This window comes from Sinocyclocheilus anshuiensis, unplaced genomic scaffold (assembly GCF_001515605.1).
Source record: "Sinocyclocheilus anshuiensis isolate Anshui unplaced genomic scaffold, SAMN03320099.WGS_v1.1 scaffold87, whole genome shotgun sequence".
NCBI classification, from domain to species: domain Eukaryota; kingdom Metazoa; phylum Chordata; class Actinopteri; order Cypriniformes; family Cyprinidae; genus Sinocyclocheilus; species Sinocyclocheilus anshuiensis.
Genome location: NW_015549609.1, coordinates 988,628 through 1,006,208, shown reverse-complemented (window position 1 = coordinate 1,006,208; position 17,581 = coordinate 988,628). Strand labels below are relative to the sequence as shown.

At 35.5% G+C, this 17,581-nt stretch overlaps 1 protein-coding gene across 1 annotated transcript in view; it reads right to left on the bottom strand.

Moving 5' to 3' along the window:
• Nucleotides 1-17,581, bottom strand: part of LOC107659136 (PH domain leucine-rich repeat-containing protein phosphatase 2-like) — a 65,760-nt gene that overhangs the window by 24,722 nt on the left and 23,457 nt on the right. Inside the window, exons 4-6 of the mRNA XM_016447969.1 lie at nt 6,011-6,201; nt 4,302-4,427; nt 1,813-1,967 (exon numbers count right to left, since the gene is read on the bottom strand). Coding sequence (XP_016303455.1) covers nt 1,813-1,967; nt 4,302-4,427; nt 6,011-6,201 — 472 coding nt within the window. The remainder of the gene's footprint in view (nt 1-1,812; nt 1,968-4,301; nt 4,428-6,010; nt 6,202-17,581) is intronic.

Here is a 17,581-nt window from a genome sequence, read left to right as displayed (position 1 = left end):
CACCACCAGCCTACGTATCCTGCACCGCCCAGCACACACAGTTACTAAATATATGACACAGCTGAGACAAACAGAGAGAGAGAGAGAGAGTGAGGGAGGGAGGGAGAAAAGACCAGAAAGGAGAGGCATAAAGGAGCAAAGCTTTCTGAACATTTTTTCAAGTAGTAACATGACAGAGAAGCTTCTTTCATTAGACAAAAATGTATGGGTTATATTTCACCCCGCAAATCAACACAAATAAACTATGATGCTAAATCTGGAAATAATGGCAATATCTGGAAATGGAATTTTTACAAATGTGCAAATTTGAAATGTAAAAGAAAATAAATAAATAAAAATTAAAGTTGTTTTTAAAACCTATTTGCAAAAAAAAAAAAGGGGGGGGAAAAAGAATTATTTATGTATGTATATAATTACATAGTATTATCATATTTATTAATATTTTTATTTAGCTTTTATTTTTATATTTTCGGTTCTCTTTCTTTTCAGTTTTATTAGGTTTTGTTTAAAAATATTAATTTTCTATCTATCTATTTTTTTATGGAATATTGCAGTGAAGTGTTATTTTAGTACCACTGATTTCTTATTTTAGTTTTTTTATATACAGTGGGTACGGAAAGTATTCAGACCCCCAGCAAAGGGTCTGAATACTTAGGACCATGTGATATTTCAGTTTTTCTTTTTTAATAAATCTGCAAAAATGTCAACGATTCTGTGTTTTTCTGTCAATATGGGGTGCTGTGTGTACATTAATGAGGAAAAAAAATTCACTTAAATGATTTTAGCAAATGGCTGCAATATAACAAAGAGTGAAAAATTTAAGGGGGTCTGAATACTTTCCGTACCCACTGTATATATATTGAATTAGATTTTACTTTTAATATTTTCACTTTAATTTTAAAGTTTCAACTATTTTGTTGTGTTTGACTTTTTTTTTTTTAAACATGTCTAAATAGTTTTATTTTTAGTTTTAGTTGCTTTAGTACTTCAAGATAAATGAAAAATGTATTTCACAATTTCCATTTCATGGCAACTTTAAAAGCCTACCAACTACCCAGTTTATTCTCACAGTCTATCGAAATGCAAAAATATATCATTTAAATAGTCAATTACATCATTCTGTACCACTGTATTTGCATATAATTGTTGTAACTATTGTACTGATTTCAATTTATTTTAATTAAAAAAAAACAGTATGGTTCATTACAGTAATTAGGTTTTTTTGTGTGTGTGTGTTTTATTGATTTTAAAAATTAGGGACAATTTAGGCTTCTTATACATTTTTTCTCTTGATTTCAGGGTGAAACATGACCTGGACATTTCTTTTGCATAGAGAAATACACATGGCCTGTTTATTACTGCTGTGTCCTCATATAACAACAACCGTACCGATTTAAATACCACGAATCATAGTTAACGTGTGATAGCATCACCCTTCTGTAAGTTCCCATTTAATGATGCTCTTATTTCTTGTGTTTGCACAGAAGTGGCTGTCATTGTCATAAGTGCATGCACAGAATAAATAGCTCTTCTACCATTTACTATGAGTCTGTGTGCATGGCAGCACAGCGAGAGACCACATCCCAGAGGAAACAACAGTCTGAATATATGCACACGTTTGTGATTATGTAAAGAGCATTCAAGCAAAGGTTTTTCAAAGCACACCGACTGTAGCAGGAAAACACAAATGATTGCTCTGTTCTCCTGCTATTCTGTCCACAATCTAAACACAGCAGACAGACCATCACGAAACCTCACTGAACAGTAAGATGCTCTAATAAGCATAACAACTGCATCTAAAGCTGAATTCACCGGTTGAAGTTGATGAGTCCTCCAGGGCCGTCCAGACTCATGAAGTTGTGCCGTAGGTTGAGGTGTGTGACGTCCTGGCAGTAGAAGAGATACTCAGGCACTTCTTCCAGACTGTAGCAGGATAAATCCACCAGACTGATAGTCTGAGACACCACCTACAAAACACCCAGCTCATCAACATCCCGCTCTTTACACTTCCATATGATGCTATACGGCTAATAACAATCATCAATGTAACATCAAATCAGAGTACTGCAAGACCATGGCTTGAATGGTTTATTGCTTGAATGAAATGATGTAACAATGGTAAAAGATAACCAATGTTATGCAAACATGTATTTATTTAGCTAGTTAGTCTATTGGTTCGATAAAGCAATAAGCCCCAAGAAGCCGTGGTTAACAGTGAATTTATTAGCTGTTATATAATCACTGTAAACCACGGCTTCACAGGGCTTATTGCTTTTAGAAAACGGTTATTCCATATACTTAGTAAGGTTTCACAAATAAAGTGTAAGGATATAAATAAAAACAGCATTCTTCCACCAAACAATGTAGTTCCAACAAAGTGGTTGCTGAGCAATACACAGAAGTAAACAAAGGTGTATGTTTGTAGAGCAATTTACAACAGCTTCGAACACGGCTCAACCAGTCAGAATCAAGGACCGGAACTATCCGTTTTATAATGAACTTTTTTTGACTGTTATTTCATGTCAGGTTTTACAGGGTTAATGATAAGAATAACAATAATTTGTCCGCCCACAAATACAGTTTATTTATCAGCTGCATTAAAATGTGGCTCATCCAATCAGATTTTTAAGCTGCAAAAGATGTTGTCTGAGATTTGCTGAGGATCTGAGCGGTGGCGTAATTTTTGTGTCGAAATCTATCAATTACTTAAAAATAAATTCATACAGACATTTACTGGAATGCAGCTCTTCTATGATGAACTTGTTTTCAATTTCTAAATTAAAATGAATTAAATTCTTAATAAGAAGCTGTAAAAGACAGTAGCATGTGAAGTAGTTTGGCATAATCTTTTAATATTTTTACTATTATTTCTAAAAAAAAAAGGGGGGGGTAAAGTAATAAAGTATATTTACTTTAATATATTACTAATATTACCACAAAAAATAATAAATTATAATACCAAACTACTTCTGTTTCATGTGGTACAATCTTTTACAGCTTCTTATTATTTAATTATAATCCTAAAATATTCTGACTTTATGTCCTACTCTGAAAATTCATGATATTTGTAAGAAATAATTGTTACTTTATTTGAATGTATTCAAGCTGTTATTACGGTTTTACTTGATAGTCACACCACTACATTTTCAGAGTTATTAAGTCATAGCGTTTGATGTTTTTAAGAGCTCTGCACATGGATTTGAAACAATATTTAAAAATTAATCATAATTTTAAAAATCACATTCTCAAATAAATAAAATTGCCACTGACTCATAAATGTCTGACTTAGACCAGTGTTATTTTAGTTTCATTTATATACTATTATAATATTTCTCCCAATTTTGAATTAGCCTTTATTTATTTTATATTGTCAGTTTTCATTTTAGTTTAGGTTTCAGTAATTTTGTTATGTGTTTATTACATTTATTTAAAAAATATTATATTTGGCTTTATTTTTACTTCAGCTTTAGTTTGAGTACTTTTCACCTCAAACTTATTCATTTCAGTTAGTTGCCAAGGCAACATTTAAAATTTTCGTTTAGGTTTTTATATACTATTTTTTTTTAATTTTAGCTTTATTTCAATTGATGAAAATTATTTTTAATCGTTTCAGTTTTTGTCTACAACTTAGATTGATTTGAAAGGCTCTTTTATTACGGAGTCAATCAGATCTCACAGCACAACGGCTGTAGCGACGCACATTACACACAGACACACACACACACACACACACACACACACACACAGACACAGACACACACACACAGACACACACACAGACACACACACACACACACACACCCGCTCTCCTTCTCATCTATCATGCCACCTCAAACAGCCCTTTACCTCAGGATCACCCTCACACACAATTGTTCAGAACACGTTTTGCATTATTCAGGACGGTTCTGGTGTAGGGCATTTAGCTGTGCTCTCCAGAGATGGTCAGACCTCATTAGACTCCAGAGACGCAGCCGGAGTTTGGAATGCCAATTAACTAGACGATTAAGACAAATGAGGGCCAACAGAGCACAAAAAAGCAAACATACAAGTTCAGGACAATAAATGTGTGTGTTCAAAACACAAATGAAAACACAGAACAGCTGTTTCAGCAAAGCTGTTCCCTGCAGGCGGTGGGTACGGCGCGTCCCTCCGTACGGAAAATACAAACACGTATCGTCTGTGAGGGATTTTTTTATTGAAAAATTGAAAGAAGAGAAAACACGGATCGGCTACTGAATCACTGTGGGTTTGCTAATGAAATCTTAATGCATGTCTAGATTAGATAAAGCAGGTTCACTCACTTTAGAAGCCTGCCGGTGCCAGCGCTGGTAGTCGGCCAGCGTGTCAAAGTTAACGTAGTAGGTCTGAGCCTGCGGTCCGGCGGAGCTGAACATCAGACAGTGCTGCCTCCGCTTCACCTCCTCCACCTGAGCCAAGTAGTAGGTCTGAGCCTGCGTTCCGGCGGAGCTGAACATCAGACAGTGCTGCCTCCGCTTCACCTCCTCCACCTGAGCCAAGAAAGGAGGGTGTCACCTGGAGACACTACATGCTTTGAAAAAAACACTTCCATGCCATGAAACTTACCAAAAATCTGTAAATCCACCAATTAGTAGTTCATCTTCACTAAATATTTATTGGCTCAGGTATTATGGAAATCATATGCTTTAAAAAAAAAATGCACTTAAAAGAATAAAGTAATCCACACAACTCCAGTCCATCAATGAATGTCTTGAGAATCCAAAAGCTGCATGTTTGTGAGAAACAAATCCATCATTCAGCCGTTTTAACTTCAAACCGTGAATTCTAGTCAAAATACGAGTCCATAATAACGCTTCCTCCAGTGATAAAGTCCATCTACTATTGTCCTCTCACATCAAATTCCACCCATATATTTGTTTAGAGCCGTTTTGGACTGTTTTGGCTTGTAAACGGGGGTTAATCTGTGCAGATTTCTCTCCTGATTCAGACCAGATGACGTTTTCACTGGAGAAAGTAATATTATGGATTGTGGACTTTTTGTGGGTTTTTTTAGCTGGAAGCAATGGTTTGAAGTTAAAAACATCTTAATGATGGATTTGTTTCTTACAAACATGCAGCTTTTCTCTTCACAAGATGTTAACTGATGGACTGGAGTGGTGTGGATTACTTGTGGATTATTGTGATGTTTTCATCAGCTGTTTGGACTCTCATTCTGATGGCACCCATTCACTGCAGAGGATCCACTGGTGAGCAAGTGATGGAATGTTAATGGACACTTACTTTCATGTTAATTGCCATTATTATAGTGCTTTTTTGATGCACTTAAATTGGACTTAAGTACATCTTTGCATGTAATTTCATAATTACTTTTGTTGCCTTTGAAATTTTACACACACACACACACACACACACACACACACATATATATATATATGTATATATAAAATGTAAAACAAATTTTTTGTACATTTAAAATATATAAAATCTTAAGATTTGAATTCTAAGATTTGAAGTATACTAAATTACATTTAAGTTACAATTAAATTACAATTAAGCACACTACTTTTTTTTTAAAGGGCAACACATAACTAGTAGTTTCTCCACCACTTAGTAAAATCCTGCTTCTGACGATTTAAAAAAATTCAAAACTTTTTAAATTGAAGAATTCATGCAAGTGCTTTAACAAAAAACAAAACTTTTAAACCCTCTGGACTGCTAGACGTCCACTTGAAGTGTATTACTGTAAATTGAAACTGAAATGATTCTGAGCTGAAAGTATTGTGTGTGGGAATCGACAGCATGCCACACATACCGTCCATAGACATTTGGTTGAAAACAACCCAGAATATTCCTTTAACACACGCTGCACAGAAAGGTCTGATTGTCGTGCATCTCCCTCCCTTCCCTCCTCATCCTCATTCACTCACAGCTGTGTTGCTGCATCTGCTCTCTGTTATCTGTTCCTGGAGCCCGGGGCGCGCGCGTGCGCGCGTGTGTGTGTGTGTGTGTGTAGGTGTCTGTGGACCCCTACCTTCCCACCGACCAGGGGTAGGATGTGCATCTTGCCAGTCAGGCTGTCCTTGACAGAGGCAACGATGAGACTCGTCCCGCACAGGATGACCTGCCGCTCGGCCCATTTATGGAGCTGCGTCTTTCCCTTCCTGACGCTGAACACGCCTTTCAGAAGAGTCCGCTCCTGCTGGTCTGCGTTCACCGGTTTCTCTGTGCAAACACACACACACAACAGTCAACCAACTGCCATTTACAGTATATATGTGACCCTGCAACACAAAACCAGTCATAAGTAGCACCGGTATATTTGTAGCAACAGCCAACAATACATTGTATGGGTCAAAATTATCGATTTTTCTTTTATGCCACAAATCATTAGGATATTAAGTAAACACACACACACACACACACACACACACACACACACACACACACACACACACACACACACAACAATCAACCAACTGCCATGTATACATGTTAGAGTACACATACAATTTATCAAACTAAACAGATATATATTTCCCACGCAAAAGTCGATCCCACGTCGATCCCACAATGCAAAGGTGTTCTCTCAGCGTGTTTCTATCTGTGCGTTTGTTAGGGTGTTTTGTATCTTGGGTGAATGATGTAAAGGTCAATGGGTCAAAAGTGTCCTTTATGAAGAAAAATAAAGTTTAAAACACATGTGCCAAGTTCTTAGCAATGTACTCTTTGTATTCTTGTTGGATTTTGTATAATTTTTTTTTGGAAGTTTTCACGAAAAGTTTCAATTGAATTACTCTAAAATTGTCGTGTGGTGCAAGCCGTCACATTAAGTGTAAGAACTTTTTCAAATGCTTTTTAAAAATTTTAAAGGAAGCTTAAAATATTATTAAAATACTGGTAACACTTTACAGTAAGGTCGCATTAGTTAACATGAACTAACAATGAAAATTACTTCTAAAGCTTTTATTAATCTTAGTTAATTTCAATATTTACTAATATATTAATAATAAAAAAAAGTTGTCTCTGCTAATATTATTTAATGGAAGTGAGCTAACATTAGCTAACAATGAACAGTTAATGAACATTAAAAAGATTAATAAATACTGTACCAAATGTATTGCTCATTGATACTTAATGTTAGTTAATGCTATTAGCAATCATGTAATAATAATATATTTATTAATATTAATAATTATTAGTTATTACTAATGTTATCTAATGTGTCCTTATTGTAAGTGTTACCAAAATACTTTTAAAATTATTAAAAGTATTATTAATTTGGTCAATTATTATGTTTTGGAGTCACACAACGTTATATTTGATGACTTAAACTAACCCTTAACTAATCTACAGTAAAAAGGTCAAATTTATAATATTTTAAGATATTTTTTTTCCCATGTTGGTTGCACCACATTGATTCTCCTGACAAATGTTTTTTAAATATTAATAGGCAGCAAAACAGTTTTGATCAAATTATTTCTTCTATGATTATGCCAATCTATGTTTTCTTTTCTAGTATTCCGGTCTTTTTAATTTTTTCAGCTTTTTTCTTCATTATGATATCAGGTCAGATGCATCACACTGATATTTTTCACTTTATGCCTCCCAAAAAATATTAAAATGAATTTCAATTAAAGTCCTGCAAAGCATACTCAAAATAGAAGAGGGGTATTGAAGTGAAGTGAAGCTGTAATTGCATTTTTTTTTATTTAATAAATTAATATTTACAAATAAAACTGCATTGTCATTGATCCTTTTTTTAAAGGAAAGTAGAAATAAATAATCTTTCATTTAGTGGAAAATGGAGTAGATGGTATATTTTAATATTTTAAATTGTTACATTTTAATATTTTAAATTGTTACATTTTATACATATATAACAGCCCTGGTGTGTGACATCACATCATGTTGCTGATATATAATACAGGCAAAGTGGTTATGATTAACTAAAGCTAAAACTAATATAATTTACAGTAACTGAAATAAAGCTGAAATTAAATAAAACAGAAATTAGATAAAAATTTTAACTCAACTGAAATAAGCTGAAGTAATAAAATTATTAAAAAGAAAACTGAAATATAAATAAAAGCTCATTCAAAATATTAAAGGGGTCATATGATGCTGCTAAAAATGCAGATATCATCCTCTTTTGGAAGGCCAACCAAAGTAGTTTCGCTTTCACAACGAAACACACAGCACCTTCACGACATGGCTGCAGCGGCAACAATACTACAGCGAGAATAAAAGTTACGCCTTCTTTCTTTGCGTGAACATTTGGGCGGCGTTATGCAAATCTTCCCACATCGTGACGTATGTATGTGGGGGCGGGTTAGAACGAGCCGTTTTAGGTAGGCGTGGCTGACTCTTAACTTTTATAAAGAATATCTCTTTGGATTTGAGACTTTAGTCTTTGCAACTTTACAGATCTTCTTTATGCACCAAGAGCTTGTAACACTCCAAAGAGAAAGGAGAAATTGAAATCGCATCATATGACCCCTTTAATAATATAATGCAATAGTATATAAATTATACTAAAATAACACACACTGGTTGCAGGGTCTGAAGTAATTTGCATGCTAGTGTATAGAGTGGACAGAGCTTCCCATGGAGCTGGGAAGCTTCATTTTATCCCTTCAACTTATTTATTTTAGTTAGTTGCCAAAGCACCATCTCTAATTTTCATTTAAGTTATTTAAGTTTACTTTTTCATTAAATTTATTTCAGCTTTTTTTCAATGACCAAAACAATTCGATTTTTTAAATGGTTTTAATTTTAGTTAACAATAACAACAGTCAGTCAAGTAATAATTTGTTTTGAGAGCTGGTTCTCTGCTTGTGAATCAGACTACATTAGTCGAATTGCATGTTTGTTTTTGTCTGCAGCCTGCAATGATACTCATTAAAGACTTGTTGTCTTTGCAATATTTTAGAGAAAGAAAACAGCTCAATACGGTAAAAACCCACATGAATGAACAGTTAAACTGCATAGAAATGCCGCACACCTCAGAGGATTGTGCTGTGGATGCAGCAGTTAACCTGATGAACGAGTCAGGATTTTTGTCACATTAAACTTGCATTGCTCCATCTCATTACATAGCATGCGGCTCCTCTCCAGCATCTCTGAAGGACACATCAAACACGAGGACCAGCTCAGCCAGGGGACACACACTTTCAGGTTAATTACTGGTTAGACCAGCACAAAGAGCATCCTTCTATAACCTATAACTCTATGAGCAGCAGTGTGAGCCAGGATGTGCTAATACAGAGAGTCTGACAGCTCTTTGTTGAGGCTCTTCTGAGACAGAGGCCAGCGGATCAGACTCAGTGAGGAGAGTCTGTCTGGAAAGCTGCTGAGGAACACTCTGAGTGAGGCAGGATGGTAGTTTGATCACTGGACGTCCCGAGGACCATTGAGGGGATTTCTCCAAAAAAGTGAAAGCTCTGTGAGGTGATGGTATATCAGTCAAAATGTCAATCAACAGCATTTTCAAAATACAAATATCAACAAATATCAAGGAAGGAATTTTATTTCACTATTTACAGGGTATCTACAGAATTTTTTTAAACCAATTTAAGGCTTTTTATGACATGCACAAATAAAATTAATACCGTACTATGAGCGGGGTATAGGGCAATGTCTATGGTAACATATTCAACCGTAAAATGACATGATTTACAGTTCAGATACAGGTTTTCACAACACAAAAGTCTTATAAAATGATAAACATCACATTTCAGCATTTAAACCATTTTTTAAAAAGGGATGAGTCAACTGTATAAATTATTATATTAATTTAAAGCATAAATATATATCTTACTGTCTTAATTGTTTAGACTTTTACAAGACACGTTAACTTCTTTCACATTTACAACTGCATGTTTGCTGCGTAAAAATATGGGTTGATTTTCACATTCATCTGAACAAAAACAGCAGACGGGCTTATTGAAAATGCTAATTCATTCTCTGCCAGCAGGTGGGGCTTTTAAAAAGGCAGAAATAATGCAGTTTCCCCGGTAACGTCTGTCCACAAAGCAGTGCTGCGTTCATAAACACTAGGCCTACTTTATCCGGCACTACAGGTAAGATGAAAGGAAAATGTCATCAAAACTTTTCTGAAGACAGTCTGTTCCCTTCAGAGAAACACCTGCGCTGCGTTTCGAACCCTGTATTTTTATATTTTAATTATAAAAATGTGTATGTAATTTTAATATTGCTGCATCCCCAAATATATATTAAAAAGTCTTATATAAATACTTAAAATTGCATAGATAAAAAATAGTATATGCAATTTTTAGTATTTATATTTTTAACTAAATTCCTCCTTGTTTATTTAGTGAAAAAACACACCTTTATTATTTTACACTAGATTGTGACTGTATTTTTCATTTATAGTCTGTTTATTGTATCAGCCAGAATTTGAATATTGCTGCATCCCTATTAAAATGTTTTAGTAAAACATATGCATACACATTTTAAGCTAAAAATGTCCTTGTTAATTTAGTGAGAAAAAAACATGCCTTGATTATTTCACACTTGATTCCTCTGAATGTATTTTCCATCTCACTTTAAATAATTTACATTTACTTGGCAACATAAAGTTTAGGATTCCTTAAAAAACACCCTTTTTCAAAGCAAATACATAAATAAACAGTTATTAAATTTGATCAAAAGCCTGAAAAAATACTCAGATAGCCTTTCCAGCTCAACATCCTGTCCTCACATGCACTGACACATACACAAGTGCGATGGCACTAAATGAACACTACGTCACCAAACCCATTTCCATCCAGCATCTAAGAAAAGTAAAAGCCTGTCTAGTCAGCAGAGATCTGACCGCACGTCTCTGCTCATTCTGCTGGAAGACCACCTCAATGAGTCATGGGAATCAGTGACACGAGAGCTCATCGCACACCAATGCCAAAGTGCTGACGCCAAACGAAACACACCACAAAACAAGCCCCACACCAACCAACCAATAACCGTCAGACCAGCCCGGCCTGTGGGAGAAGACACTGGATGACCAACACAAGATTGTGAGTAAACTCACAATGGATTAATTCAACAATAGGGCTCTTTAGAGCTTAATACGCAGGATGCGTTTACTTCTATTATCCAGTAGAACAACAGTAGAACAAGGAAATCTAAAGCAGATGGGTAAGGATGGACATATTTCACCTGACAATAAATGTAACACCAAATGACTGCACTCCTATCATTCAACCGGAGGTGCTAGAAATCACATGACCCGTGACATGCGAGTGACTGTACAAAGATGAGTCTATCCTAGCGTGCTAAATCACAGTGAGCTCAGCTGTCTGACATCATAGCGAGCGATCTGGAAAAACACGGACAGAGAGACTGAAACTGTACAAGCCACAAGAGCGCAGAAATGAAATACACTTTCCTCCTGAATCTCCGCTAATAGAACAACACTGTGACTGAGTGATAATGCACTGAGATACATTAGAGGCCAACGCGATACGCTTTCAATGAGGTAAACAAACCAGTGCTCAATTACATGGAGGAATCCTCCGTAATTGCAGGAGAAGAGCCTGTCTGAGAGCAGATGAAAGCCTACAGTAGTGGAGGATGCCTAAATGTCCTCCAATCAGGCCCTGGAAGTGAATCTTTACACTGTAAAGATTGCCAGACAGCAAAGATGTGGCTCGCCCACACTAGAAAAGCCCACGGTAAACCAATTCATCCTAGTCCTGGCCTTCATGCCTCCAGCAGATATTACACTTGATGATGCTGTTACTTAGTCCTGCCATGAGAGAAAGAGTGACGAGAGCCATGAAACCCTTCATTTCAGAACAGTCAGTTTCCACCAGTTTTGCGACGCTCCGCCAAGTGTAAACGCATCTGAATATTCAGGCCACATTTGCAAACTTTAAGGTCATTGCACACTGAGTCCGGAAATTTCATTTGAAATTTTCGCACGTTAAAAATAAATACGACCTCACGTTATGTCAATCACGTTTACACACTGCCTCTGAAATTTCCGTCCGTCATAAAAAAAATTCGGATCGGATTCGATTTTCTGCGTTTTTCGCATCCGCCAAGCATTTTGAGAGGTGTTTTGACAGTTCAGAGCCACCGTACAAGCGAACGCCAAAATCCAGAATGGCGATTGTCAAGATCATCCACTTCGTCTCGCAGAACAAAGCACTGTATATAGATCCTTGCACACTGAGTTCACAGAAATTGGTGGTCTTCTTTTTAATATGTGGCTCTAGTATCGCTAGCAAAGCATCAAACTGAGCCACTGACATCCTGAAGTAAACTTTGAATCGCCCGTGGACCCAATATTTCCTTTCTTTTTCTTTTTTTAAGAAGCGAGAAGACAAAAAAAAAATCATCCTCAATGCTTGAAGACTCCATTTAGTAGGCCTACTGTTTTGTGAATTTTTTCGCAACGGATTAATTAATACGCATCGGACTCAGTGTGCAAGGTTCCTGTGCGTGACGAATTTTTAGGATAACGAATACGAAAAAACACATACGAAAATTTCGGACTCGGTGTGCAGAGACCTTTAGTCCTCCCAAATGGAAAACTTTTTGAGTCCAGAGAAAAATGTGGCACATGCACTGATGCACAGCAAAAAAATAAAAAATAAAATGTTAAAACTTTTCACTCAGAAACTGCTAGTAAACTTCACGAATAATTACAAAGAAACTGCAAGTAGCAATTAAATGTGAAATTTTGAAGTAGAAAGATTTGAAATAGTAAACCACACTCCAATAATCTTTGTTTTACTTACAAAATAAAAAAAATCACTTTTTACAGTTTAACAGCTGTTAACCTGGACATAGTAATTTTAGCCACCGCTTGTTTTAGCCGCTTTGAGAGCAGCACGATTTCACTGCCTGTCATCAGCATTATTAGGGAAGTTATATTTGCATATAGGACAGAAGTGGCACATCAGATTTATATATAGGCTATATATCTATATATGTAAACAGAATGTGCAAACACAATCAGATAATGACTATGTGGCCCTAAACCATAAATGTACACAGCAATGCACGGTTTGATAGTACAATACAATGACCATACACATACAGAATATTATATTATAGATTCACATATGAGTGTTCTGACCTGCTAACACATTTACAGTACGTAAGGATTAATGGCATTTGTCAGTGTCAGATCACAATCCCAGTTCACTTCTCCATAAATCTGGAAACTCCACCATAAAAAATTGCTTGTTACACAAGTTTATAAAAAAAATGTTGGTCATTTATGTCTAGTATGATGCAAGGGGACAAATTCCTTAACTACTTTGTACTTTCAAACCATGAAAATTATTATTCGCAAACAATACTTCTGATTTGCTTGGAAAAAAAAAAACTTATGAATAAAACTGAGAGGTACTACTGAGATGTTGAAATCATAGTTTTATTAATATTTTAAATTGGAAAGCTTGTTGTGTTTTTGTCATTTTATTAGGGTTTTGTGTGTGTGTGTGTGTGTGTGTGTTCGTGTAAATGTTGTAGTGCATTTACAGTTAGTTATTTTAGTAGTTCAACTTAAAGTAAACAATTATGAGAAATGCTGCCTTTAGTAACTACCTAAAATAATATACACACACAAACACATACATATTTTAGTTTTTGTTTTCATTAACAATAATAGCCCAGTATGAATCTGACACATCTATGTCACTTAATTCACTATTCACTTAATTAGACTAAACAGACTAAAATAAAATAAAAACTAATGAAATGAAAAATTATGTGCTATTATTGTCTTCCATTATGTGCAACAAGACGATATGTTACCACTTTAAAAGATGTGTTTTACTGCAAACACGATAAATGCAACTCCTGCTTTCAAACCATGCAAATTATTATTCGCAACCAATACTTCTGATTGGCTGAATAAGCACCGGTCTCATGAATAATGTGTTGTGAATCTGACACTTCTACATCACAGTCACTTGATGATTTCCAACCCATAATAAGTCTAAAACTAAGAATATGAATCACATACCCCTTAAAATGAAAAATAACAAGCAGTATTTCTATGCTATTATTGTCTTCCATTATGTGCAAAAACACATCACCTCAAAAACTATGCATTTGTGTTTTGTAAGTGTCAGTTTGAAGCAAATCAACCTTTAACTCATTGAAAAAATTCGGACAAAAAACATACTTCATTGAGGTTCTGCATGGACTAGCTTCAAAGAGTTTGGCCTCCATCAAAGAACAAAGTCTTGAAATGATAAGACTCCCGCAGAGTTCAGAAATAACATCCCCCGTATGGAGCAAAGATGAATAGGAGCGCTTGTTTAACCCATTTAACATAGCATAGATTACGCCGGCTCGTGGGGGGACCGGTAAGGGCAGAAGTACAGGTTTACTCAGGACTCAGTGTGAAGCCCTGCTAATAATAAACATATAACACAAGTGACAGACTTTTTGAGGCATTTTTATCGGGACAGAGGGGAATACTGACCCTGTTTAAGCAGAAAAGCACAGTGGGCCTGAATTCAAGTCTCAAACTAATAATAAAAATGTCAAGGGTAAAGACTGTACAACTGCTTTCCTGAGGGACTCAAACCTCCATGACCGCTCTAGTTATGAATAATGAGACACATCCATTTCTTTACTCCCCTTTTTATGAGTTGTCCAGCTATTTTACGCCATGACGCAATACATGTAACTGAAACATGACAAATACTAGCAGCCATTACTATATACTATGTCACAAGTTACAAATACATGCGTTAACACTAGTTGGTGTTGCTGTTACTTCCTATTTCCTGAAAATGCATTAAATTTCAATGCTTTAATTTATTCACCGCAAAAGGCTGATCTCAATAACAAAGAGAAAACAGATACATTCACTACATTATTAACAAGCACATTTCTTGCCAAATGGGTTATATGCCCTCTCTGATTTGCCTCATCAGACCACAGATTCAACTAAATAAAAGTGCCATAATGTACTATAATAATAGGTTTTTGGACATTATGTAAACACCATGGAATATAGTAATAAAACAGCAATTATGACATAAAAATTACTTTTTAAGGAAATACATTTTCTTAATTTTTATTCCATCAAATGTCTCCACCAATCAAACCAACATCAAACTAAATGCCAGAGGATTTTTTTTAACTATCTATAAACTATAATCTATCTAAAAACTATGTATAAACTATTGTTTTTGTTAACTGAAATAAACCTGAAATAAAATAAAAGACGAAAAATTTCAACTTAAAAACAGACTTCAAATATTAGAAATTTTGCATTGAAGTAAATGTTTAAGTACTAAAACTACTAAAACTAAAATTTAATTAAAATAAATTAAAGTTAAATATGAAATTTACTAAAGCTTAAAGTAAATAAAAGCTAAAGAACTTTTTTTTAAAAAGCAAAAACTAACAAAAAGGGCAATGCACATAAAATTAAGCTAAAATTAAAATGAAAAACTAAACATAAAAGAAGCTCATTCAAAATATTAAAGTGCCATTTTTAAGGTTCCTGATATTGTTTTGGGAGTCTCCTGCAATAGGTTTACATGCATGCAAGGTCAAAAAATGCTTTAGTTTTCTCAAAATATGCATTTAATATCACCTAATTTTCTAACGATTCACAAACAATTAGTTCGAAGCAGTTCTAAGATTTACGCCCCATTCACACGGGGCGTCGGCGTCAATGCCTCTCGTTTACTTTGAATGGAGTGACGTCAAGCGTTGCCGAACTGAATTGTGGGTCCGTTGCGTCACATTGGATCCGTTGCTCATTTTTCAACTTTTCAAGCACCAACGCAGGCGTCAGCCAATCAGATCACCTTATGCAAATACCCTGGTTCAGACACTAGCCAATCGCGATCATGCAGCACCAGAAAACTAATGTGATTGGCTGTTGTCACTATAATGGTCGTATCAGCACCAAGCTTCAGAAAGGCCCTCTTAAGCTAAAATTAAAATGAAAAACTAAACATAAAAGAAGCTCATTCAAAATATTAAAGTGCCATTTTTAAGGTTCCTGATATTGTTTTGGGAGTCTCCTGCAATAGGTTTACATGCATGCAAGGTCAAAAAATGCTTTAGTTTTCTCAAAATATGCATTTAATATCACCTAATTTTCTAACGATTCACAAACAATTAGTTCGAAGCAGTTCTAAGATTTACGCCCCATTCACACGGGGCGTCGGCGTCAATGCCTCTCGTTTACTTTGAATGGAGTGACGTCAAGCGTTGCCGAACTGAATTGTGGGTCCGTTGCGTCACATTGGATCCGTTGCTCATTTTTCAACTTTTCAAGCACCAACGCAGGCGTCAGCCAATCAGATCACCTTATGCAAATACCCTGGTTCAGACGCTAGCCAATCGCGATCATGCAGCACCAGAAAACTAATGTGATTGGCTGTTGTCACTATAATGGTCGTGTCAGCACCAAGCTTCAGAAAGGCCCTCCATCAAGCGTCGACGCCGACGCCCCATGTGAATGTAGTCGATCTAAACCCTTCCTTTCGTGAGCCTACTCCACTCCGATCAGATTGGTCAGAACAGCGTGTGTTGGAAACGACACACCCATTGCCATAGTTCAATATTTTGAACGCTCCATAGAAAATATAAACATCCATTATTTATCATACTTACAGGTTGTGACTCAGTGGAGCCAGCTGGTCCAAATAAACCGGGTATTCTTTGCAGCCTCATCTTTCGGAAGTGAAAATAAAATGAATTTACTTTCACAGCGTCTTCTCTATATGATGTTAACCACACAAACAAACTACAGTGTTTCAGGACGGGTCAAGTTGTGTGTGTGCGCTTTGATGGGTTAAATGCAGAGCACAAATTCCAAGTATGGGACATTGTACTTGGCTACACGTCACTTTCACGTTCACTTTTTTACCACAGAACTACTGCAGGGAAAGCCTTATGTGGCATTATGGGATCTGTTATGCACAAATCTTCCCACATCTCTTTCTGATGATGCATCTATAAGACTCCCATATGTGGATGACGTGCAGTTACAGAGGATCAGTGTTGGGGGTAATATATTACAAGTAACGCAAGTTACGTAATCAGATTACTTTTTTCAAGTAACTAGTAAAGTACCGCATTACTTTTTAATTTACAAGAGAATATCTGAGTTACTTTTTCAAATAAGTAACGCAAGTTACTTTTTTTTTTTCAATTTACTGATTGACAGCTCTGCTGTCGCCATGGTGACAGAAATCAGAAGTTGTTACTGTAGTTCTAAAATAAATATGCATTAATTCATCTCACTCAAAAAAAAAAAACACAGATTCAGTATTCCTCAAAATGAATAAAAATAATGTGACTCAGAATGACGCAAACCTGCAATAATTAAATGTTAAACAACACAAATATGCTTTATGTATTTATTCCCATTCTATTAACCAATGTCTTTGCTTCTGACCTTCGATGATCCAGTTCAACCATACTAATAAGCAAAAATTACTCTAGACGAACATTTGTGTCTTTTTTTATTGCTGAAGTGTGTTGAAATGTCTTCTTCTGCATTCTACTGTACGGACGTCAATTTACTTTCCCTTCAGCCTGAGGCTTATTCATTTCACTTTTGGTGTGAAAAGGCTTTTATATTTGCCAAAAATAG